Raw genomic sequence first — 24,771 nt, 5'->3', positions numbered from 1 at the left:
CCGGGGCGCCCAGCTGTGCAACACCTTACCCAGCGATATACGTGCCATCTCCACGCTCCGCCAGTTCCGCGCCAGCATGATCCCGCACACCCTTAGTACCTAGAGTACCAGACGTCCTGTTTGATGATCTTCTGGCTTAGTTTCTCTCCACCTCTATCCTTATTAAATCCCTCCCCAATTTCATTAACTAGTGCTTTCTATCTGCATTCGCCACCTTTTCATCGGGCAGATCTGCCCGTTTGGTTTGCGAATTAGAATAAACACAGCACAACACACACACATACCGGTACAGATTATCTACATACATGTATCTAGCCTGTCTCCTCTATCAGTACCCGGGGACAGTACCAGGGGACAGTACCAGGGGACAGCACCCGGGGACAGTACCAGGGGACAGTACCCGTGGGCAGTACCAGGGGACAGTACCAGGAGACAGTACCCGGGGACAGTACCAGGGGACAGTACCAGGGGACAGTACCCGTGGACAGTACCAGGGGACAGTACCAGGGGACAGTACCCGGGGACAGTACCCGGGGACAGTACCAGGGGACAGTAGTAGTAGCAGTAGTAGTATTCTTTTATTTTCCATCGGAAGCCTCAACAGTGATGAACACAACTCTTAAGAGGGCCGATAACAGAGTAGAGGGTGTGGGGTGAGAAAAATAAGTACCGGGGGACAGTACCAGGGGGACAGTACCAGGGGACAGTACCAGGGGGACAGTACCCGGGGACAGTACCAGGGGACAAGGTGGAGCAGAGACAGTGGTTAGATAGGCTAGATAGTGATTTTGGTTGAAAAAAATAGTTTGACAGAGAGATCTGAAAACAAAGATTATCAACTTTCTGATAATAGAAAGAAAGTGAAAAGCAGTACAGTTTGCATACTGTAGTTATCATCAGTGATTGACTGTAGTTAGTAACCTACTACACTCACACACTCATATCCTGTGTGTATAGAGAACCAAGTTTGTCATTGTCATCTCCACCTACACTGAGTACCAGTGTACTGCCAAACAGTGTGAGAGATGGAGTGTAATAAATTGAATAACTGTACTCTGGCATAGCTGGTAGTGGATAGACCTGAGCAGATGAAATATCATATACAACACACTCAGCAGAAGGACTGTAGGGGCAAATAACCATGCTATGGTCAGACAGTGCGCACGCTGCACTAAACTCCAGCTTAACACCATCAGGTGGACTGGTGGACACCCACCTACCATCATGGTGTTTGAAAAAACAACCAGTAGTACCACCAACTAAGTACAGTGAATCAGGGAATGTGACAAGTGATGCAACGCTGCATGGTAGTGGCAATGAAGGTAATACTAGGCTAGTATTGGATGGTGAAGAAGAGCTCCACTGCTTGCTAGCTACAGAATAGGTACTAACATGATTGTGAAATGTTCCATAATGCTTGCCACCATATACAGAAATAGCATCAGCACATACATGTAGAGTACACCAGTCATGGTTACAGTGCGACGGGACATCCGTAAGTTTGGTCCACCGACCACCACCACCACCACCACCCCGGCTGCCATCTACGGTATCTGGTGTGTCACAGTACTGCAGGATAGACCGCACAATCCTGGGGGTGCCAAACCATGTCTTGGTCTGCGTTACACAGTGCATGTACAGCATACCACCATGGGATGCCAGTGATGGGCATTGCAGCTTACTGTATACACTTGGTAGGTCAATATTGTGCCATGTCTGCAGGTCTGATGTCTCCAAGATCTTGGTGATGCTCACACCATCAGACCACACAGCAACCAGTTTGTCACTGTACGTGGCAAGCATGGCATGTTCTCCATGCTGCTGTACTTCTGACTTGATCCACTGCGTAACAACAGAAAATCGCATACCGGATAACACACAGGCACAAAACAGACATCAACCGACACACACACATTCACACAAGCACACAAACACATGCACACACACACACACACACACACACACACACACACACACACACACACACACACACACACACACACACACACACACACACGCATGCATGCATGCTCACACAAACACACACACACACATACACACACACATACACGTGCACACACGCATGCATGCATGCTCATTGCTCACACCTGTCCTGTCCCCTGTCCTGAACATTGCCGTAAAACGGTCACATGTCCCCTCATATGAGGGGCCGACAGACATGGGGTAGGTCGTTGAATACGGTACGCAGCACGCTCCGCAGGCTAGCGGCCAACGAGAGTTCACACACACACACACACACACACACACACACACACACACACACACACACACACACACACACACACGCACACATATACACGTGCGTGCACACGCACACGCACACACACACACACACACACTTACACACACACACACACTTACACACACACTCACACACACATACACACACACATGCACATACACACACATTTGGATTGGTTTATTTAGCGTCGAATAACAAACAGGCAGTGTTGCCTTATCACATGAGGTCGACTACACATGTGCATCAACTTTCACCCCAACACCAAATGTCTAGGCCCACTCTTGAAAGCCCCGTTAGTAAATGCCGCTGTCTGGTCATGGCCCAAATACGTTAGGGAGCATCTCATAAGTTCGCACTTTTTTTGTAAACGTAACGCATTTCGAATAGACTTTACCCCCCTACCTCCCCCCTCTATTTGAAAGTCTTATCGCACATTTTCCGTGTGGACCTAATAGTGTGCATGTCCATGCCATGCATGTCCATGCACATGACTTGTATGCCCATGGTATGCACATGAATGTCAAAGTGAATGGCATACAGTACTGCATCTAGTACTGAGTACAAGAACAATGAATGACATGTACACGCACATAAACAGAGTTCCTCCACAACCACTGTGTACTGTAAAAGCTGGCCAGGTAGTCTACACAGTTTGATGATGCTAGTGATGTGACACTTGACACCTGTGAGTAGCCTGTATGCATGCAATGCAAGGCTGATCTCCAAACACAGGCACATAGATGTAGATCTACACCTAAACACGCTCATTTGCTGAAGCGATCTAGCACATGCACTGCATGCACAGTATGTACAAATCCAGAAAATGTGCGAACTGTCATTTTTCTGAAACTCATTTTTCTATTCGAAAAGGGCGTTACCCCCCTACCCCCGTTTCGAAATGCATTACGTTGAGAAAAAAGATGCGAACTTATGAGATGCTCCCTTACACCTTAAAAGGTGAAGTATACCCTAAAATCAAGTTTCCACCAGTTAATATACCGTACTGGCAATATATGTTGCCGCGTAACGCGTAACGCAGGGGGTGCGGCGTAACGCGCGACCAGGCTAGTGCGACAAATTTTCGTTGAGTTCGTAACGCGCGTCCGGCGGGGTGCGGCGATCTTTTCATTGCAAAAAAGGCTGAAAACTGTGAAAGCACGTGTACCGCGTGGTGAAAAGTTCAAAACTGGGCGCAGCAGGAAGTCCTGCAATAGCAAAAAAAGGACTGCGGCAATATAGAAACCTGTGTAACGGCTCCTGTGCGACTTTGCATGTAACGCCCTGCGTGCGGCAAATATGTGCCAATGTAACGCTTCATGGCCTCACTGCGGCAACATATATTGCCAGTACGGTAGTCTTCGGGGTGCTGAGTCGAATGGTCTTGGTCCGACTGAGGATGCCGAGATGCTCTCTTCCTCCTTTATTCCCAATCCAACTCGCCACGTCCACCCAAACCGGGTGACTGCGCCCTACTAGATGGGGATTTCTATGCAAAATGTCGCTAAAAGCGCCATTTCATTCTTATAAAAGCATGGATGACCGCGATTGGCCCATATGTTGTGGTCTTTCGGATGCTGAGTTGACTGGTTTTGGCCCGGAAAGGCTGTGATGCAGATTTGAGCCCTTATTTCCAATCGAACACGGGTGAGTAAGCGGTCACGTGCTTATGCGTATACCAGTTACCTGGTCTCCATGGCAACTTACAGCCTGTTTGGGGACGTTCCTGTCACTCGAGTTGCACCTCTGAATCTTTGAGTTGAACCTTGGTGTGAAAGTTAGTTGTAGCCTGCAGGTACGGTGACCAGGCGACTGGTGTACGCATGAGCACTTGACCGCTTACTCAACCGTGTTAGATTGGGAATAAGGGCCGGATGTTGCATCGCAGCCTTTTTGGACCACAACCAGTCGACTCAGCGTCCAAAAGACTACAACACATGGGCCATTCGACTCAGCACCCCAAAGACTACAACTGGTGAAATGGTTTTAGGGTACACCAGCCACTTCATTTTGTATGTGAAATCCATCATTTTTAGAACACGGATGCTCCACTGCAGCCAATTCAATAGAATTTGCAGCATCAACGACATTGGTGTGGCGGTGGTGACTGATCGTGATATGAAATCCATCATATTAAAAAAATGCAATGAACTCCGGACTCTGGATGTATTGCGTACAGGAAGGCCATCTGTCTATTCGGGTGATGCGAGAAAACAATGATGTGGGTCTTCAATCTGTTGTTGAGGGCGTAGGGTTTCTGTACGCTGGGACAAAAAGAGGAAATGTGCAAGCGTGTCGTATCCGGCCAAGGTGCTGACTCACCAGACATGACACAGCGTTTCCAAAATCGCTACTCCCGTAAAAGTGAAAACAAAATAGACTCATCCAATCCTACCTTTCTGCGCTTCTTGATGTTTGCAATCTGTGTTGGTGTTGGCATAGCAGGTAAGACATGATATCCTCTAGCAACGGATGATTCAGTTGTGTTAGCAGCTGCTGTATCTTTAGCCTAAAAGCAGCGGAGATACACGATCATGCCAATGGTTGGTACTGCTGATTGACAGCGAAAACCAATTCCTATGGAGTGCCGTTCCAAAGAGCCGTAGTAAATCAACTGGCAACGCTAACCTTTCGTTGTCCCCCAAGTATAACTTAGTTACAGACAGTGTGAAAACAGCAGGACATCCTACAGCATGTGACCAGGCAGTGTAATAATTCCTTGCCACATGAGAATGGGAATTTTGGAAGCGTCCACGGAGAGGGAAATACTGCAAACCGGGAAACGTTTGTGCCCGTATTAATCATATTATGATCAAGTAAATTTCTGTACCAGCATTCGTAAGAGATAGCGAAAACCCGTGTCTGTGTACCTAGTCCCAGCATAGCACAAATACACTAGAACATGCTGCAGCAAATATGGCCTAGTCTACACCAGACGGCCATGGCTGCAAACACAGTTATCCTTCCATTTCGGTTAGAGACCAGAAAGGGGGCCACTGACCTTTACAACTACAACTACAAATACAAGCACACACACACAGACAGACAGACCGACACACACACACACACACACACACACACACACACACACACACACACACACAGACAGACAGACAGACACACACACACACATACCGTAAAGTCGCGGATTTAAGCCGGGCTTATAAGCATATAAGCCGCTTTCTGCATCAGGCTTTAAGGTGGTATACTACCCAAAATTCGCTGAAAAATCGAATTTGTAAATTCATATTGAGTGCTACGTCAGTTCAAAGAGCTTGAATAGCTGCAAATTCTCTGAAAATTGTGTCCCGATCTGACCAGCCGTTCAAGAGTTATGGCCTAAAATGTGCCCTTGCAAGGAAAGATTTTTTTGTTGCACGCTGTCATTTGCTGGCAGCACTGTATTTGAATGTGAGCAGACCGTGCGCAACTTGTCGTATCATGGAAACACGCGAAAGTGTGCAGAATTTTGCTCCAAGTCCAAAAAATCACGTTTTTAAGCCACGTGCAGCAGGACTTTTGCCAGCACCCTCGTGACGTTGCAGATATATGGCTTGATTATTGTAGTTGACGTTGATTTAGTGACTTTGGCAAGTTTGAGTCGTGTCAAGAAGTCAGGTAGGATTCAGTACTAGGCAGTAGCGGAATGTGAGTGGTAGTCTTTGACGGTTTCTGAGGGTATCCTGGATTTGGTGTGCAGCGCTGTGGAAATGGCTTGCTGTGGACGTCCCAGCACTGGATGTTGTACAAAGGTACGACCTCGTAGCACGTGCTAAACCTAAAAAAATTCAAAAATTGACTTGGGTCTGTGGGAGTCTGTGAGAGAACGCCCACTCGTTCCGTTGTGACAGATTCCAGGGCCACGTTGAGGGGCCCTACCCCACCACCCATGGCTGCTTCTGGACTTGTTATAGGTTTGGGTCCCGCGCACGGACAGAATGGGCACGAAAATGTGAAAAAATTGTAAATGCATTTGTTTGGCTCATGGGTGGCTCGCACACCGTGGCACTATGCCGGAAATTTGAGTTTTTCCGGCCTGGAAAGCCTGTCAGTGAGACGCAAGAACTTGTAAATCATGTCCAGAGGGCCAGCATAGTGGCAGGAGTGTGTGGTCAAAATTTCACTCAAATCCTTCGAGAAACACCAAAGTTACGATCAATAGACCAATCCCGAAAAGATTGTCTGGGTTCGTGAAAGGGGGCACGCGTGCAAGCCAGCACGTGTGAAGTGCATCGTTTTGTATTCAGTTTGTGTGTGTCAGCTCATGGCGGAGGAGAGAGAGACTTTTGCTCGCTGAGCTGAAGCTAAAGGATTTGATGGAGTCCTGCCAGCAGCTAGTCAAAGGACCTTCGGTACCTTAGGCAGACCCTGACGGAGTTTGGAGGCCTGATAGCTCTCGGTGAGGAGAGAAACATTCGCGTGGCTATCGACTCTCCGTAAAAAATGCAAGCTACATAGCGCCGACATACTGCAACCGCTACGATTTCAGCTAACTTCTCGATCTGCTGCTTCACAAAGTTCAACTATTTACAAGTCCTGACTGTTGTAGTCTGAAGCTGGAGTCTCATCGCCCACCTACAGGTAGCTTTTGGAGCTGATGGATTTCCCGACTTGGACTCCTTCCGCAAACTCTCGCAACATTACTACAGTGTATGCTGTGTTTCCGCACGCTCGTGTCGACATGTCACCTATACTGTACATGTACCGGGTCGCGGAGGAGCTTGACGACCTCCGCTGACTCCAGGTTTCCGAAATACTGCCGTCGTCTTCGTTGATGTCGCTGGTGACATTCTCCCCTTGCAGGACGTGCACATAGTTGTCGTACCGGGGGTAAAGACTATGTTGTCTTTCGAAATAGTTCTTCATCACGCTCGCGCGAATGATGTTTCTCATCATGAACTCGTTCCGACAGTGTGACGCGGCGATGGTCTTTGGCGGGGCACTGGCTTGGCGAAAACGATATATTCTTGTGCAATATAACATTGATCGGCTGCAGATGAGTACAGTTACTTCGTGGTTGATCCTATAGGAGGGCAGCTGCCAGGAAAGAGGCAGGACTCATCGAAGACGAAGCGCTCGCAACAAACAATAGCACTCGAAATATCTCATAAGATTTAGGGCCTATCGCTTTGAGCCACAGCGCTCACAGCCTTGCCTACTTCATCAAAGTGAGCTCTACATGTTCGTTGACCTCTTCACACTACACAGAAGAGCGAAACAAGGATTATGTCTTAGCAATTCCACTCCAACAGCAGACCATTACCAGTACGAGAGAGAAAACTACAAAGGGCTTTGCTTTCTGTCGCATCGTCTCTCTTGCATGCAACTAACGAGAAAACCGTGTACTTACCCTCGCATTCACACGCGAACTATCACACACGTCCTGTGCCGCATGCTGATCAGGTAGTGCCTTGTATGTGTTGTACAGTGTACTCTCAGTTGACATGCCCCCTTTCGAACCCAGACAATCTTTTTGGGATTGGTCTATTGAATGCCATATGAAATTTATGGTCAGGCTGCCCCCTTAATGCAAACCAGGCTTGTATGCAAACCATGCTTATATGCACCACTGATATTTTTGCCAGGCTTGTATGCACGCTTCTACACGCGACACGTGTAGATCTACCACTGACCACCGGTATGGCGGCAGTTTTACTATGCACCGTACATAGCGCATGCACTGTTGACCTACCCGATCCGCGCTTGCACATCAGCCAGGCTTCTACGTGCGACAGGCTAATATGCATTTGACCCGTTTGATTTTCAGGCTTCTTAGAGGCCATTCACACGACGGGAAAACTTCCTTTTATCGTACCGTTTCCAAGGATATTTACTCGGATACGATAAACTTGGACACACGCGTGCAACTGATTTTTGCTCTTGGCCGAGGCACCTTTGCTCGCGATTAACTTTGCACGCCATGAAAAGTGTCAGTTGTTGAAAGTGCGTACTGCAAATGCAGTGCTTGAACAAAGGAAAATTCAAAATTTAACATTTCCCGGCATTTTCAGGGGGTCACTATGGATACATTGACGGTTGCAAAGTTTGCCCAGCACCGTGTGAACTGAATCACGGTTTGCCAGTGTTATCTTGATCACACGCGTGCAAATGTTTGCACGTCGTGTGAATGGCCTATAACCGCGATGTGCTTGTATGCAAACACGGCTTTTATCCGCGACTTCACTGTATATTATATATACACACACACATACACACACTTGTACTTTTTTGTACTTGTTGCTCACTGCCAAAACTGGTCACGTGGGTCTCCCCGGCAGAGGGGAGAGAGACTCAAAAGGAATCTTGGAAGGATGACTCAATTGGCTATTGAACCGTCCAACGGCCGACACCCCCTGAAATCCCCAAAACTCTGGGTGGACTTGAAAATGATCCCACCTATGGGCTCACAACACCTCAGTAAGAGGATGAGGAAAAGGGACACACACACATACACACACATACACACACACAAACACACACACACACACATACAAACATGCACACACACACTCAATTTTACTTCTACTTCTACTCAATAAAACTTTCGTGACATGATGTTTCAGCTGATTCTGTTTATTGCCATCCTTAAACTGATACTTGTATGTATACGTGATAACTGCCAACACTGGTGGTCACATGGGTCTCTGTGGGAGAAGAGAACGAGAATCAATAGGAACATAGACACCTAAAACTAAGCAAGACAATACCTTTTTCTTTGACTTCTTCTTTGAATTCTGACTTGGTGTCCCACCCGAGGCGGATTCAGATGAGCTTGCAACTGTGGTAGCTTTGGCCTATAAACAGCAGAGACATATGATCAAGTAAATTTCTGTACCAGCAATCGTAAGAGATAGCGAAAACCAGTGTTTGTGTACCTAGTCCCAGCATAACACAAATCCACTGGAACATGCTGCAGCTAATATGGCCTAGTCTACACCAGACGGCCGTGGCTGCAAACACAGTTATCCTTCTATTTTGGTTAGAGGCCAGAAAAGTGCAACCGACCTCTACAACTACAAACACACACACACACACACATGCACACACACACAAACACACACACACACATACACACACACACATGCACACACACACAAACACACACACACACACATTAACAATAACACACATTGCTTGGGTAGATGGTGCGCGGCCGGCGAAATTGAAATGCATTTGCCCGGGGGGGGGGGGGGGGGGGGGCAAGTAATGGCAGGGTTGGCAAGAGCCAAGAGCCCACTGATGCCTTCAATGGAGAAATGGAGAGCCGCCGGGCACCGTTTATTGGGGTTTACTTTATAAAAGTAAGCATGTGAGGATAAATATGGGAGTGGGAGGGTGGGAACGAGAAACAAATAAACTGACAACCAGTCACCACCATGAACAGTTCTTGAGAAGAGATTGTCAGCAAGGGAGCAAGAAAAATGGGTCGCCATTTTTGCTTCATGGTAACCGGACATCAGTATGGTTCCTGACGTCATGGGCACGTTGTGTGCGCTGGGGTAAATGTGAGTGGCAACACTGACATTTGTGCGGCGCCATGCCTGCGTGAGGACACAGGGCAGCAGAGACAGTTGTGCGGCACCATGCGCCCGCAAGGACATGGGGCGGCAGAGGTAGGTGTGCGGTCCAACGCGCCTGCGAGGACAAAGGGCGGCGGAGACAGTTGTGCGGCACCATGCGCATGCAAGGGCATGGGGCAGCAGGGGCAGTTGTGCGGCACCATGTGCATTCGAGGACATGGGGCAGCGCGTACCCACGGTGGTGAGCTGCAATAATGCTAGCTGTTAATGAGCATAAACGCTGCGCTTTAATGCGACACACACACACACACAATTTTACTTCTACTTATCTTGTCCGGATACTTGTAAACAGAAAAAAACTAGTCTCATGGGTCTCCCAGGGAGTGGGGAGACAGAATCAAAAGGAACATGGAGACTCAACATGAAACAAGACAATACCTTTTCGGTTGGCTTGGTCTTTGAAATCGGCCTTGGTGTCCCATCCGAGGCGGATTCAGATGAGCTTGCAACTGTAGTAGCTTTGGCCTATAAACAGCAGAGACATATGATGAAGTAAATTTCTGTACCAGCATTCGTAAGAGATAGCAAAAACCAGTGTTTGGGTACCAACAGTGCTGGTAACTGAAATACGACCCCCTGAGCGCTGCGCTTACATCGCAAAGATACAACACGGGATGGTAAAGCTACGAAACAGAGGCCGCTAAAATGTGAACCCACCGCTCAGGGGGTCGGATTTCAGTTGCCAGCACTGTAGTTCCAGCATAACACAAATCCACAGGGACATGCTGCAGCTAATATGGCCTAGTCTACACTAGACGGCCGTGGCTGCAAACATAGTTATCCTTCTTTTTTGGTCAGAGCCCAGAAAAGTGCAACCGACCTCTACAAATACAAACAAACACACATGTACCAGCCCGCCTACTGAAAGAGGCAACCAATTCACTTGCGTCGTCCCTAGTAACCCTTTTTAACATCTCCTTCGAACGTTGCACTATTCCGCAAGAGTGGAGGGACGCAACAGTCACCCCCATCCACAAGATGGGCAGCAAAACTGAGCCCTCCAACTAACGACCGATATCGCTGCTCAGGGTGACGTCGATAGTGCAAGAGAGGATAGTTGCTGACCGGATCTCCAAGCACATCCAACCTCACCTCAACAACGGCCAATCCCCGTGCCTGCAATTCCTTTTCTCTTATTGGCCACAGGCCATCGTGAGAATAATAGATTTCAAACACACACACACACACACACACACACACACACACACAAACACACACACACACACATACACACACACACACAAACACAATTTTACTTCTAGTTTGGAGTTGACAGGAGGGCATGCACATCGAAACCACGCCTTGTCAACGACCCGTTCTTTCTCAGTTTTAACGACCACACTCAGCCAAGAACAAAACAACAACAAAGCACAACGACACACCAACGCTGATGTGGCATCGCAAATCCCGTACCGTGCACGCAGGCACTGGGTTGCAACAGAAAAAAGACGCGCTGCAAGCGTGCCAAGCAGCGAGTGAGTACAGAACGCGTACTAATGCCAGTCATGGCAACGGAAGATAAAATTATGGAGATCGACCCGATCGAGAGCAGAGTACGAAAAAAGCACACATTCAAAGTTCAAACTGTGCAACAGAAGCAGAAGAGGAAAACGAAAATGAACACTTGTCGTGAAGTGAAGTGCTTCTGTCCAAGGGTGCTCGCACCCGACGGGGTGACAGCGCCCCTAGTCAGACAATACAAGGCAAACGAAATAGAAATTAGCTGAGTCACAGCGCGGGACTCCGAAACGAAAACCGGTGAGTATGTTAATATTAATTGTTCGTACCTGCTGTACAACGTAACAATTGCTCAAATTCATAACGTAATTTCAAACTAGCACTCGTAGAATTGTAGTGCGAATGTGCCACTCGATTATAGTAACAACGACAAAGAGATACTCTTCTAAACATTTCTCTCCCTTCTCACTGTGCCGAAATTCACAGTGACCAAAAAATTCGAAATTGATTATTGTTCTGAAATAGGCAAACAAGGAGCTACTCACAGAACAGCTTACAAAGACGCACGATTGGGCGGGTGTAGGTCTTTTCGCCCACCTTGACCTTCACAACTCGCACGTGTCCGTCTGGACCAGGGTGCACTTCGGTGACGCGACCCATTGGCCAAGTGCCCCGTGGGTTGTCTTGGGATGTCACTAGAACGATGTCGTCGACCTTGAGGTCTGTCTCGGCCGTCCTCCACTTGAGTCGCCGGTTCAGCTCTGGCACGACTTCCTGCATCCATCTCCGCCAAAAGTGCAGCACGAGTTCTTACACTACACGCCAGCGTTGCCGAGGGTTGAACTTGCTCTCGTCCACTCCTGCAGGTGCGAACCGAGTACCGATTTGGCCATACATGAAATGATTGGGCGTTAGCGGAGTTGGGTCACGACCATCTGCCGACACGTAGGACAGTGGCCGTGAGTTCATGAGCGCCTCCGCGCCGACGATAGCAGACAATAGCTCCTCGTCTGTGACCTCCGCGTTCTTCAGAATCGCCGAGATAGCACGCTTTGCCGATTTCACTAACGCCTCATGCACTCCGCCGAAATGTGGTGCTGCTGGAGGGTTGAAACGCCAGCTAGTCTGCTGATCCGCTGTCTGCCGCTGAATCGCCTCTGCATCAAGCTGCTTGACTAGCTGAGCAAGCTCATTGGTGGCGCCGACGAAATTCGTGCCATTGTCGGAGATGACGTCGATCGGTACTCCCCGTCGATTGGTGAAGCGTACGTACGCCTGCAGGAACGAGTCCGTTGTCAACGCGTATGACAGCTCGAGATGCACTGCTCTCGTCTGCAAGCAGGTGAACAAGCACAGGTACCGCTTGTGTTGTGTCTTGCCGCGACCCTGCTTCGTCATAAACGGTCCAGCGTAGTCTACGGAGACTCGGCCGAATGCGCGTAGCGGCAGGCTGACTCGGACCTTAGGTAGTGGCGCCATCACCTGCATTGCCGGCTTCGTACGGTTCCGGGCGCACCTCGCACACTTGGCTTCCCAAGCTCGCACCTCTTCGCGGCCAGCGACGATCCAGTAGCGCGACGAGAGTTCGGCTAGCGTATGGCTGACACCGAACGCGGGATATCCTCGTTCGTGGCATGCCTTGACAATCAGCTGTGTCACATGATCCCCTCGTGGTAGGACGATCGGATTGCGTTGTTCTGCAGTCAAGAAGTCTGCATGCTGTAGTCGACCTCCGATGCGTAGAAGGCCAGCGTCGTCAATCATTGGCTTGAGCGAGACCAGCTTGCTGGTTGCAGGGATCGGCTTGCCTGCCTTAACTGCAGCATACTCTGGTAGCGACTGTTGCTGCGCTCGCTTGATGTAGAACTCCTCAGAGTCTCGGAACGCTTGTGGCGATAATTCATCAAACTCTCGTTGTGCGGGTGGTACTGAGCAATTCGTAGCGAATCGCACACACCAAGCATGAACACGGCACATTCGTACCCAGTCGGAGTAGCGGCTTGGCTCTAGACGATTCAGCTCGCTGTGGCATTGGTCGACGGTCACCGCAGTCAGCTCGATGGACTGATCCGTTGGTTGGTTGACTGGGCCGATGCAGGTCCAACCTAATGCCGTCCGACGCGCCACGGGCTCATGGCTGTTACCCGAGCGCTCTTCATACGCCATGTGAAGCTCCGGATAGTCGGCACCGATAAGCACGTCAATGTGGCGTTTCGACGGTAGCGGCGGAAACTCAACGTTGGCTAGATGTGCGTACTGCTTTCCCAGGTGGTGCCAGTCTACAACTTCCACGTTGCCTGTTGGCTGCTCGATTGTGCACGCATGGAGAGTCGTCGACGTGGCTCCGTCAACACTTCGCAGAGTGCACGATACTGGGACAGTGTGAATGGTCTCTTGCTGTCCATTCAGCTTGCTGATGGTCAGCGACATGCTTGATCCAACCAGGCCGAGTTCTGCCGTAACATTGCTCGCTATGTACGAGCGCGTGCTGGCGTCGTCCAGCAGCGCGTTAACAATTAGCGACCGCTTGCCGTTGGATAGCTGAACGGGAACTGTCCGAATCGACGTCACCGTCCGTACTCTATTCTCCTCTCCCTTCGTGCTGTTTCCGAGGGAGACAGCACTGAAGTTCTCCGGCTGCATGGCTCCAGTCTCTCCGGAGGCGTGGGTTGACGACGCTGGAGGCGGTTGACGGGGCTCACTGTGCAGCAGGCGATGGTGATGCTGCGTGCACCCGTTGATACCGCATTCCCGGTCCAGTGGGCAGTCCTTGCCGCTGTGCCCAGTCGCAAGGCATCTATAGCATGACTTGCTTCGCTTCGCTGCTGCCCAGCGCTGGCTTACAGTTTGTTTCTCAAACTCTGGGCAGCGCCAGATCGGGTGCTCGCCACCATTGCAGCATTGGCATGTGGACCTTGCGGTCGGCACGTTGCCAGCGGTGTTTGTAGCTGTCACGAACGTGGTCGTGCGCGGTTGCACAGCGTCGTGAGCAGTTGCCGTCCGAGTCGGCTGATTTCGACTTGCCCCGCTGGTTGACAATTGGCTTCTGATGTGATGCTGCTGGCTGATGCCTTCGATAGTTTCCGTGGCGGCAGCAAGAACTTCTGCCTCGGCATTCAGCCACTCCAGCAGCACCTCGACCGATTCGTCCTTTTGGTGGTGTACTATCCAGCGGCGATACTGGGCCAACAAGTTCACCGGCAGCTTCTGCTGGATCCGCTGGTAGAGAATGCCGGTACCTAGCTCGGTGTGCATACCGGCATCCTTTAACGTCACCACTGCCATGTCGAGCACATCGGTAAAGCGCTCCAGGTCCTGGGCTCTACCGGATCGAATAGGTGGAGATCGTTCCAGCTCTTCCATCCTAACCGCAAGGCGCCGGCGACTCCCACCAAAGCGTCGCTCCAGCCGCCGCAGAGCAGCATCGTATGCTGCTGCCGAGTAGCCGAGACTCTCGATGGCATCCAGTGCCTCACCCGCCACGTACTGTCGGAGCTGCAGCAGCTTGAATTCAGCGGAGAGCGGCTGCTGGTCCACACAAACGCTGAAAGCGGATTTCCAGCGCTCGTATTTTCGCTTCTCTCCGGTGAACACGGCAATCTCGATCCGCTTCAACTTGCTGGCGATGTTGATCTGTGCAGCTGCCGCTGGAGCAGTCCGTGGCGCAGGTCGAGCTGCGGTGCCGCCGACATATGTCGGAACTGGGGCGAATACTGCGGTCTGGGGTGTTTGCATGCCAGCGCTGGGTCTCGCACCGTACTGTGACGCTCCGGCAGAGATGGTGTGCGACGGTCCAGTAGACACAGGTGAGTTGTACACGACTGCACTATTGCTCGCACTCCACTGCGGTTGCTGTTGTTGTTGTTGGTACATGTATGCCTGCTGCGGCCTAGCACTATTGTTGCCATACGTTGCATACATCATACTAGGTGTTTGATCAGCAGGATCGTGGATCAGGAAGCCTTGTTCCTGATTTATAGCAGGAGCGTTGCTGCCCGTGGTCATAGTTGCAAATGACGCTGGCAGCACTGAACTACGTGGCTGGTACTCTGCGGCTGCTGCAGATAAAGCGGTGCATGCATTGCTGTTGATCATATCCGTTTGCGGTGGCGCGTGTGCTGACGCGGTTGCCATGGCAACGGTCGGGAAGGGTTCGGCAGGTTCCCCCACACGCTGACCACTGAACATTACAACACGACTGTCCGGCTCTACTTTCACCCATTCTCCATAGTCTGCAGCCCTGGGCAACATAACGCGCGTACCGTCCTGGCGACCAAGAAACGGTGCATCTTGGAGCGCCGCACGCAGATCTAGAATTTCTCTGCTTTCCTCTCGCACTGACGCCAGTAAAGGCGTTGCCCCTCTCAGTGGCGATTGCTTGGGACTGGGAGTCTGCCTGGTCGACGCTGCCAGGCTCGCTCTGCTGCTCCTGATGAGCACACTCCTGGCCAATTCCATGGCATCTGAATACTGGCCTTCCAGCTGCTTGTACTGCTTCTGGAGACCAGCATGTCTCCTAAAGTCAGTATCCACCACCGCTTCCATGTACTCCATGATGACCTTCTTGGTCTCGTCATACACTGTCGTCAAATGGCTTCTCCATGTCTTTACGTCATCCTGGTTCGGCACCTCATTTGTTGACTCCACTGTCAAATTTCTCCTCGTATTCGTGAAATCCGTTTTCAGTTCTCGCTTTTTCCGTGCGAGGTCTTCTAGTTTTACCTCCATGATGGCTCCGTGATAACCATCCTCTGCTACCAATAGTTTGGAGTTGACAGGAGGGCATGCACATCGAAACCACGCCTTGTCAACGACCCGTTCTTTCTCAGTTTTAACGACCACACTCAGCCAAGAACAAAACAACAACAAAGCACAACGACACACCAACGCTGATGTGGCATCGCAAATCCCGTACCGTGCACGCAGGCACTGGGTTGCAACAGAAAAAAGACGCGCTGCAAGCGTGCCAAGCAGCGAGTGAGTACAGAACGCGTACTAATGCCAGTCATGGCAACGGAAGATAAAATTATGGAGATCGACCCGATCGAGAGCAGAGTACGAAAAAAGCACACATTCAAAGTTCAAACTGTGCAACAGAAGCAGAAGAGGAAAACGAAAATGAACACTTGTCGTGAAGTGAAGTGCTTCTGTCCAAGGGTGCTCGCACCCGACGGGGTGACAGCGCCCCTAGTCAGACAATACAAGGCAAACGAAATAGAAATTAGCTGAGTCACAGCGCGGGACTCCGAAACGAAAACCGGTGAGTATGTTAATATTAATTGTTCGTACCTGCTGTACAACGTAACAATTGCTCAAATTCATAACGTAATTTCAAACTAGCACTCGTAGAATTGTAGTGCGAATGTGCCACTCGATTATAGTAACAACGACAAAGAGATACTCTTCTAAACAACTTCTACTGATGTTGTACGTATACTTGTAAACTGACAAAACTGGTCACATGGGTCTCCCAGGGAGTGGAGAGACAGAATCAAAAGGAACATGGAGAGACTCAACATGAAACAAGACAATACCTTTTTCTTTGACTTCGTCTTTGAAATCGGCCTTGGTGTCCCATCCGAGGCGGATTCAGATGAGCTTGCAACTGTAGTAGCTTTGGCCTATAAACAGCAGAGACATATGATGAAGTAAATTTCTGTACCAGCATTCGTAAGAGATAGCGAAAACCAGTGTTTGGGTACCAACAGTTCTGTTAACTGAAATACAGCCCCCTGAGCGGTGCGCTTACATCGCAAAGATACAACACGGGATGGTAAAGCTACGAAACAGAGACCGCTAGAATGTGAACCCACCGCTCAGGGGGTCGGATTTCAGTTGCCAGCACTGTAGTTCCAGCATAACACAAATCCACTGGGACATGCTGCAGCTAATATGGCCTAGTCTACACTAGACGGCCGTGGCTGCAAACATAGTTATCCTTCTATTTTGGTCAGAGCCCAGAAAAGTGCAACCGACCTCTACAAATACAAACAAACACACATGTACCAGCCCGCCTACTGAAAGAGGCAACCAGTTCACTTGCGTCGTCCCTAGTAACCCTTTTTAACATCTCCTTCGAACGTTGCACTATTCCGCAAGAGTGGAGGGACGCAACAGTCACCCCCATCCACAAGATGGGCAGCAAAACCGAGCCCTCCAATTAACGACCGATATCGCTGCTCAGCGTGACGTCGATAGTGCAAGAGAGGATAGTTGCTGACCGGATCTCCAAGCACATCCAACCTCTCCTGAACAATGGCCATTCCCCGTGCCTGCAATTCCTTTTCTTTTATTGGCCACAGGCCATCGTGAGAATAATAGATTTCAAACACACATACACACACACACACACACACACACACACACATACACACACACACACACACACAAACACAATTTTACTTCTACTGATGTTGTACGTATACTTGTAAACTGCCAAAACTGGTCACATGGGTCTCCCAGGGAGTGGGGAGACAGAATCAAAAGGAACATGGAGAAACTCAACATGAAACAAGACAATACCTTTTCGGTTGGCTTGGTCTTTGAATTCTGACTTAGTATCCCATCTGAGGCGGATTCAGATGAGCTTGCAACTGTAGTAGCTTTGGCCTATAAAGAGAAGAGACATATGATCAAGTGAATTTCTGTACCAGCAATCGTAAGAAATAGCAAAAACCAGTGTTTGTGTACCTAGTCCCAGCATAACACAAATCCACTGGAACATGCTGCAGCTAATATGGCCTAGTCTACACCAGACGGCCGTGGCTGCAAACACAGTTATCTTTCTATTTTGGTTTGAGGCCAGAAAAGTGCAACCGACCTCTACAACTACAAACACACACACACACACACACACACACACAAACACACACATGCATACACACAAACACACACACACACACACACACACACACACACACACATAAAACAAGAACACACATTGCTTGGGTGGATGGTGCGCGGCCGGCGAAATTGAATTGCATTTGCCCGGGGAGGGGGGGGGGCAAGTAATAGCAGGGTTGGCAAGAGCCAAGAGCCCACTGATGCACTCAATGGAGAAATGGAGAGCTGCCGGGCACCGTTTATTGGGGTTTACTTTATAAAAGTAAGCATGTGAGGATAAATATGGGAGTGGGAGGGTGGGAACGAGAAACAAATAAACTGACAACCAGTCACCACCATGAACAGTTTTTGAGAAGAGATTGTCAGCAAGGGAGCAAGAAAAATGGGTCGCCATTTTTGCTTCATGGTAACCGGACATCAGTATGGTTCCTGACGTCATGGGCACGTTGTGTGCGCTGGGGTAAATGTGAGTGGCAACACTGACAGTTGTGCGGCGCCATGCCTGCGTGAGGACACAGGGTAGCAGAGACAGTTGTGCGGCACCATGCGCCCGCAAGGACATGGGGCGGTAGAGGTAGGTGTGCGGTCCCACGCGCCTGCGAGGACAAAGGGCGGCGGAGACAGTTGTGCGGCACCATGCGCATGCAAGGGCATGGGGCAGCAGGGGCAGTTGTGCAGCACCATGTGCATTCGAGGACATGGGGCAGCGTGTACCCACGGTGGTGAGCTGCAATAATGCTAGCTGTTAATGAGCATAAACGCTGCGCTTTAATGCGACACACACACACACACACACAATTTTACTTCTACTTATCTTGTGATACTTGTAAACAGAAAAAAACTAGTCCAATAAGTCTCCCAGGGAGTGGGGAGACAGAATCAAAAGGAACATGGAGAGACTCAACATGAAACAAGACAATACCTTTTCGGTTGGCTTGGTCTTTGAATTCTGACTTGGTGTCCCACCCGAGGCGGATTCAGATGAGCTTGCAACTGTAGTAGCTTTGGCCTATAAACAGCAGAGACATATGATGAAGTAAATTTCTGTACCAGCATTCGTAAGAGATAGCGAAAACCAGTGTTTGGGTACCAACAGTGCTGGTAACTGAAATACGACCCCCTGAGCGGTGCGCTTACATCGCAAAGATAATACACGGGATGGTAAAGCTACGAAACAGAGGCCGCTAAAATGTGAACCCACCGCTCAGGGGGTCGGATTTCAGTTGCCAGCACTGTAGTTCCAGCATAACACAAATCCACAGGGACATGCTGCAGCTAATATGGCCTAGTCTACACTAGACGGCCGTGGCTGCAAACATAGTTATCCTTCTATTTTGGTCAGAGCCCAGAAAAGTGCAACCGACCTCTACAAATACAAACAAACACACATGTACCAGCCCGCCTACTGAAAGAGGCAACCAGTTCACTTGCGTCGTCCCTAGTAACCCTTTTTAACATCTCCTTCGAACGTTGCACTATCCCGCAAGAGTGGAGGGACGCAACAGTCATCCCCATCCACAAGATGGGCACCAACTAACGACCGATATCGCTGCTCAGGGTGACGTCGATAGTGCAAGAGAGGATAGTTGCTGACCGGATCTCCAAGCACATCCAACCTCACCTCAACAACGGCCAATCCCCGTGCCTGCAATTCCTTTTCTCTTATTGGCCACAGGCCATCGTGAGAATAATAGATTTCAAACACACACACACACACACACACACACACACACACATACACACACACACACACACACACACACACACAAACACAATTTTACTTCTACTGATGTTGTACGTATACTTGTAAACTGCCAAAACTGGTCACATGGATCTCCCAGGGAGTGGGGAGACAGAATCAAAAGGAACATGGAGAGACTCAACATGAAACAAGACAATACCTTTTCGGTTGGCTTGGTCTTTGAATTCTGACTTAGTATCCCATCTGAGGCGGATTCAGATGAGCTTGCAACTGTAGTAGCTTTGGCCTATAAAGAGAAGAGACATATGATCAAGTAAATTTCTGTACCAGCAATCGTAAGAAATAGCAAAAACCAGTGTTTGTGTACCTAGTCCCAGCATAACACAAATCCACTGGAACGTGCTGCAGCTAATATGGCCTAGTCTACACCAGACGGCCGTGGCTGCAAACACAGTTATCCTTCAATTTTGGTTTGAGGCCAGAAAAGTGCAACCGACCTCAACAACTACAAACACACACACACACACACACACACACACATGCATACACACAAACACACACACACACACACACACTTACACATAAAACAAGAACACACATTGCTTGGGTGGATGGTGCGCGGCCGGCGAAATTGAATTGCATTTTCCCGGGGGGGGGGGGGGGGGCGGCAAGTAATAGCAGGGTTGGCAAGAGCCAAGAGCCCACTGATGCATTCAATGGAGAAATGGAGAGCCGCCGGGCACCGTTTATTGCGGTTTACTTTATAAAAGTAAGCATGTGAGGATAAATATGGGAGTGGGAGGGTGGGAACGAGAAACAAATAAACTGACAACCAGTCACCACCATGAACAGTTCTTGAGAAGAGATTGTCAGCAAGGGAGCAAGAAAAATGGGTCGCCATTTTTGCGTCATGATAACCGGGCATCAGTATAGTTGCTGACGTCATGGGCACGTTGTGTGCGCTGGGGTAAATGTGAGTGGCAACACTGACAGTTGTGCGGCGCCATGCCTGCGTGAGGACACAGGGCAACAGAGACAGTTGTGCGGCACCAGGCGCATGCAAGGGCATGGGGCAGCAGGGGCAGTTGTGCGGCACCATGTGCATTCGAGGACATGGGGCAGCACGTACCCGCGGCGGTGAGCTGCAATAATGCTAGCTGTTAATGAGCATAAACGCTGCGCTTTAATGCGACACACACACACACAATTTTACTTCTACTTATCTTGTCCGGATACTTGTAAACAGAAAAAAACTAGTAACATGGGTAGTGCTGAAACGATTATATCGATTACTCGTTACTTACTCGATAAGAAATAGATCGAACGGTTATTTCGATTTTATCGGCTAAACGAATAGAATGGTACTTACTCTCGGTATGGGATTTCCTCCCTTTTGCGGGTCGCACAAAGCGTGCATGCACCAAAAGTGTTGCGAGTACGACACGATGGTACATGACTGTACACTGGCAACGTCGACGTACACGTACGTGTAAGTACAAGCACGATCTGAGAAACATCGACGCGATCACTGTTGCCATATTTTTAGCTGACTACTTTTCTTACATACAGCATGCAGGACTGGCCGGCTCAGCAGACAGTGTGTGTCTACACTAGCTGCAGGTGCTGGAGTTCTCTCCGCGTGCGAGTTGTCTTGAGCCAAAGACAGTAAAGTGGTTTTCAGTTACATGTTTTCCGTTCTATCGACGGTTCCCGAACCAGTTTGGTCGACGACGAGCTAGGCCTGGCGTCTGGTCCAAATTTAGAGCATAGACAGGAAAAGCAACTAGTTACTTGTTGGCGCGCCTCTAGTCAGCTCATTCGTCGAAATCCGCCAATTTGCACACCTGGCCGGCTTCTCTGACTTCATCGTCGGACTCAGCGAAGTCACAGGCGAAGGGCACCAACAGCTCTTGGGTTGCAACTAGTGCGTCGCCTCTGTCTTGTCCGTAATCGTCTGGTCAGTCCGAACAGCTGACGGGCTTGTTGCGGGATCATCGGATCTATGCGGCCGCTTTCGGTCGTTGGCGATGTTGGACTCGTAAATTTTTTGAAAGTCACAGAATGCACATGACTGTAATGATCTAGTCACAATAATAATCGTTCAGCCGATAAGCCGATCGTTATGGCATAAGCTAAGCCACTAAGGCAAAACGTAATCGTTTCAGCACTACTCATGGGTCTCCCAGGGAGTGGGGAGACAGAATCAAAAGGAACATGGAGAGACTCAACATGAAACAAGACACTACCTTTTCGGTTGGCTTGGTCTTTGAAGTCGGCCTTGGTGTCCCACCCGAGGCGGATTCAGATGAGCTTGCAACTGTAGTAGCTTTGGCCTATAAACAGCAGAGACATATGATGAAGTAAATTTCTGTACCAGCATTCGTAAGAAATAGCGAAAACCAGTGTTTGGGTACCAACAGTGCTGGTAACTGAAATACGACCCCCTGAGCGGTGCGCTTACATCGCAAAGATACAACACGGGATGGTAAAGCTACGAAACAGAGACCGCTAGAATGTGAACCCACCGCTCAGGGGGTCGGATTTCAGTTGCCAGCACTGTAGTTCCAGCATAACACAAATCCACTGGGACATGCTGCAGCTAATATGGCCTAGTCTACACTAGACGGCCGTGGCTGCAAACATAGTTATCCTTCTATTTTGGTCAGAGCCCAGAAAAGTGCAACCGACCTCTACAAATACAAACAAACATACATGTACCAGCCCGCCTACTGAAAGAGGCAACCAGTTCACTTGCGCCGTCCCTAGTAACCCTTTTCAACATCTCCTTCGAACGTTGCACTATTCCGCAAGAGTGGAGGGACGCAACAGTCACCCCCATCCACAAGATGAGCAGCAAAACCGAGCCCTCCAACTAACGACCGATATCGCTGCTCAGCGTGACGTCGATAGTGCAAGAAAGGATAGTTGCTGACCGGATCTCCAAGCACATCCAACCTCACCTCAACAACGGCCAATCCCCGTGCCTGCAATTCCTTTTCTCTTATTGGCCACAGGCCATCGTGAGAATAATAGATTTCAACACACACACACACACACACACACACACACACACACACACACACACACACATACACTACTACTACTACTTGGTCCGACTTATTAAAATGTGCGTTTCGATTCGACCGTCAACCAAACAAATTCAAATAATCTCAGGACGGAAAAACTTTCCAGCTACCTAACACTATCCTTCAATTGTCGATTTGTGATGTTGAAAAAGAAATGGCTCCAACCCCAAAGGAGGCAGCGCCTCAGGTTTCTAGTCGACTCGAGCATTCTGCGTGCAAATTTTGTCGTCAGAGTACTCCTGTTGCTTCTCGCGCAACACAGAGAAGGCCTGGCGCTGAAATTAACACCCCACTGCGATGGGGAATTGTCACGGAGTACCAGAAACTCCTGGGCGAGCGTTATCGAGTGCTTCCTGGTGGATTGAAATCGCTGCAGTCGCTGTTTCCTTGGAAGAATCAAGTAAGTTCAGCAAACGCGTCATCCAGGAACTCGTGCAGAAAGCACCTGCATCGCTCCGTCCAGTTTGTGCTGATCTCTCTCGCATTCGTTCACGATGTGGCGGCCGACGAATCAAGACCACAGAAGAGATCGTCGAGAAGTAATTAGTTGATCGATATAAACAACCTCCCTTGAGGTCGACGTTCAGGCGACAACCTGGCTGGAAAACTGAAGCGCAGAAAGGGTGAATACGGTGCGTGAATGGTGAGTCCTCGCCGACTCCCCAGAGCCGCGATCGAGATGCGTCACAAGATCGCCAGTCTCCGGGCCGCGGGGCCAGTGGATTCGTGAAACAGGCAGGGAAGAGCACGCGCGCATGGTCTGATGCAGCTGACTGTGTGAGTCATGTCGACACAGATCAGACTCAGTAGTTCTACGCGCGCGGCACACGGTGATGAGAAGTGATTTTTTTATGCGTGGTGGTTTACTTGTTTGCCTCATTTGAAAGTGTCGTGGGAGCGTCAGGTGAAAACACCTACAGCCACCATTCTGGCAGTCGTACTGCACGAGGAGGAGGCGAAGTCGATCGTCTAAATCGTGCCTATGGATTGAAAAAATCAAGGAAGCGCAATGTAGCTTGGAGGAGATGAAAAAAATGTCGACGTTTTGCAGGTTGACGCACTTGAAGAAGCGCCCTGAGACACCAGCAGAGATGAAAACTAGAAGGTCAGGCCAAGAAACGACACAGTAGTTGTCTATCTATCGTCTCTTGGTCGATATTTTAGTACAGGTGCTCCTTTGGACAAAGGCTTGAGTTTTGAAGCGAAGCGCACATTTTAATACGTCGGACCAAGTACTACTATGATACAGCTACCCTAAATGGGTCACGCCGCCCTCCACCCAAGCATGAGCACTATGAGGGGCAGTGGCAAATAAAGAGAATCAACTGGCAAAACAGATGAAACAATGGAGCAGAACGGACGACTGCTGTACAATCATGTTCGAGGACTGTAACAACAACCTGACAGCTACAGTGACAACGACTGAAAATGAACAGGAAAGAAAAAAATTCAAAATTTCACGCCACGAAAAAACACTGTCCACGAAAGAATCCACCAAGCAAAAAGAGTGTGGGCATCCGAAATCCCACCAGGACTCCACTAGCAGTTCTTCTACGTTGACGATGTAAGCGGCAGGGCAATGCCTCACAAATCCGACAGACTTCCGCAACGCTTGACCAGTGCACTCATGACGACGAAAGATTGAAGTTTCAATTCCCACCATTCCGCCGTTGCGACCTTCCTCTCCGCACTCGCTCGTCCACTCCACTGAAACAACGACTTGTTCCAGCACTCCACCAGCCAATCCGCAATTCCCACCACTGCATTCTTCGAGCTTGGATTCTTCACAGCACTCGAGGGATAGCTACTCCACTGCGAGTGGTGGACCACGGCCGACGCAGC

At 49.6% G+C, this 24,771-nt stretch overlaps 1 protein-coding gene across 2 annotated transcripts in view; it reads right to left on the bottom strand.

Moving 5' to 3' along the window:
- Positions 1-556: 556 nt before the first annotated feature.
- LOC135812297 (uncharacterized) overlaps positions 557-24,771 on the bottom strand; it is a 158,842-nt gene continuing 134,627 nt past the window's right edge. For both annotated transcript variants that reach the window (XM_065325673.1, XM_065325674.1), the window contains 2 exons: positions 4,656-4,769; positions 557-1,842 (listed from right to left, as the gene is read on the bottom strand). In XM_065325673.1, the coding sequence (XP_065181745.1) occupies positions 931-1,842; positions 4,656-4,769 (1,026 nt within the window). In that variant the 3' untranslated portion in view covers positions 557-930. The remainder of the gene's footprint in view (positions 1,843-4,655; positions 4,770-24,771) is intronic.

This window comes from Sycon ciliatum, chromosome 3 (assembly GCF_964019385.1).
Source record: "Sycon ciliatum chromosome 3, ocSycCili1.1, whole genome shotgun sequence".
NCBI lineage: Eukaryota > Metazoa > Porifera > Calcarea > Leucosolenida > Sycettidae > Sycon > Sycon ciliatum.
Note: the sequence above shows the minus strand (reverse complement) of the source record. Positions and strands in the feature narration are given on the sequence as shown.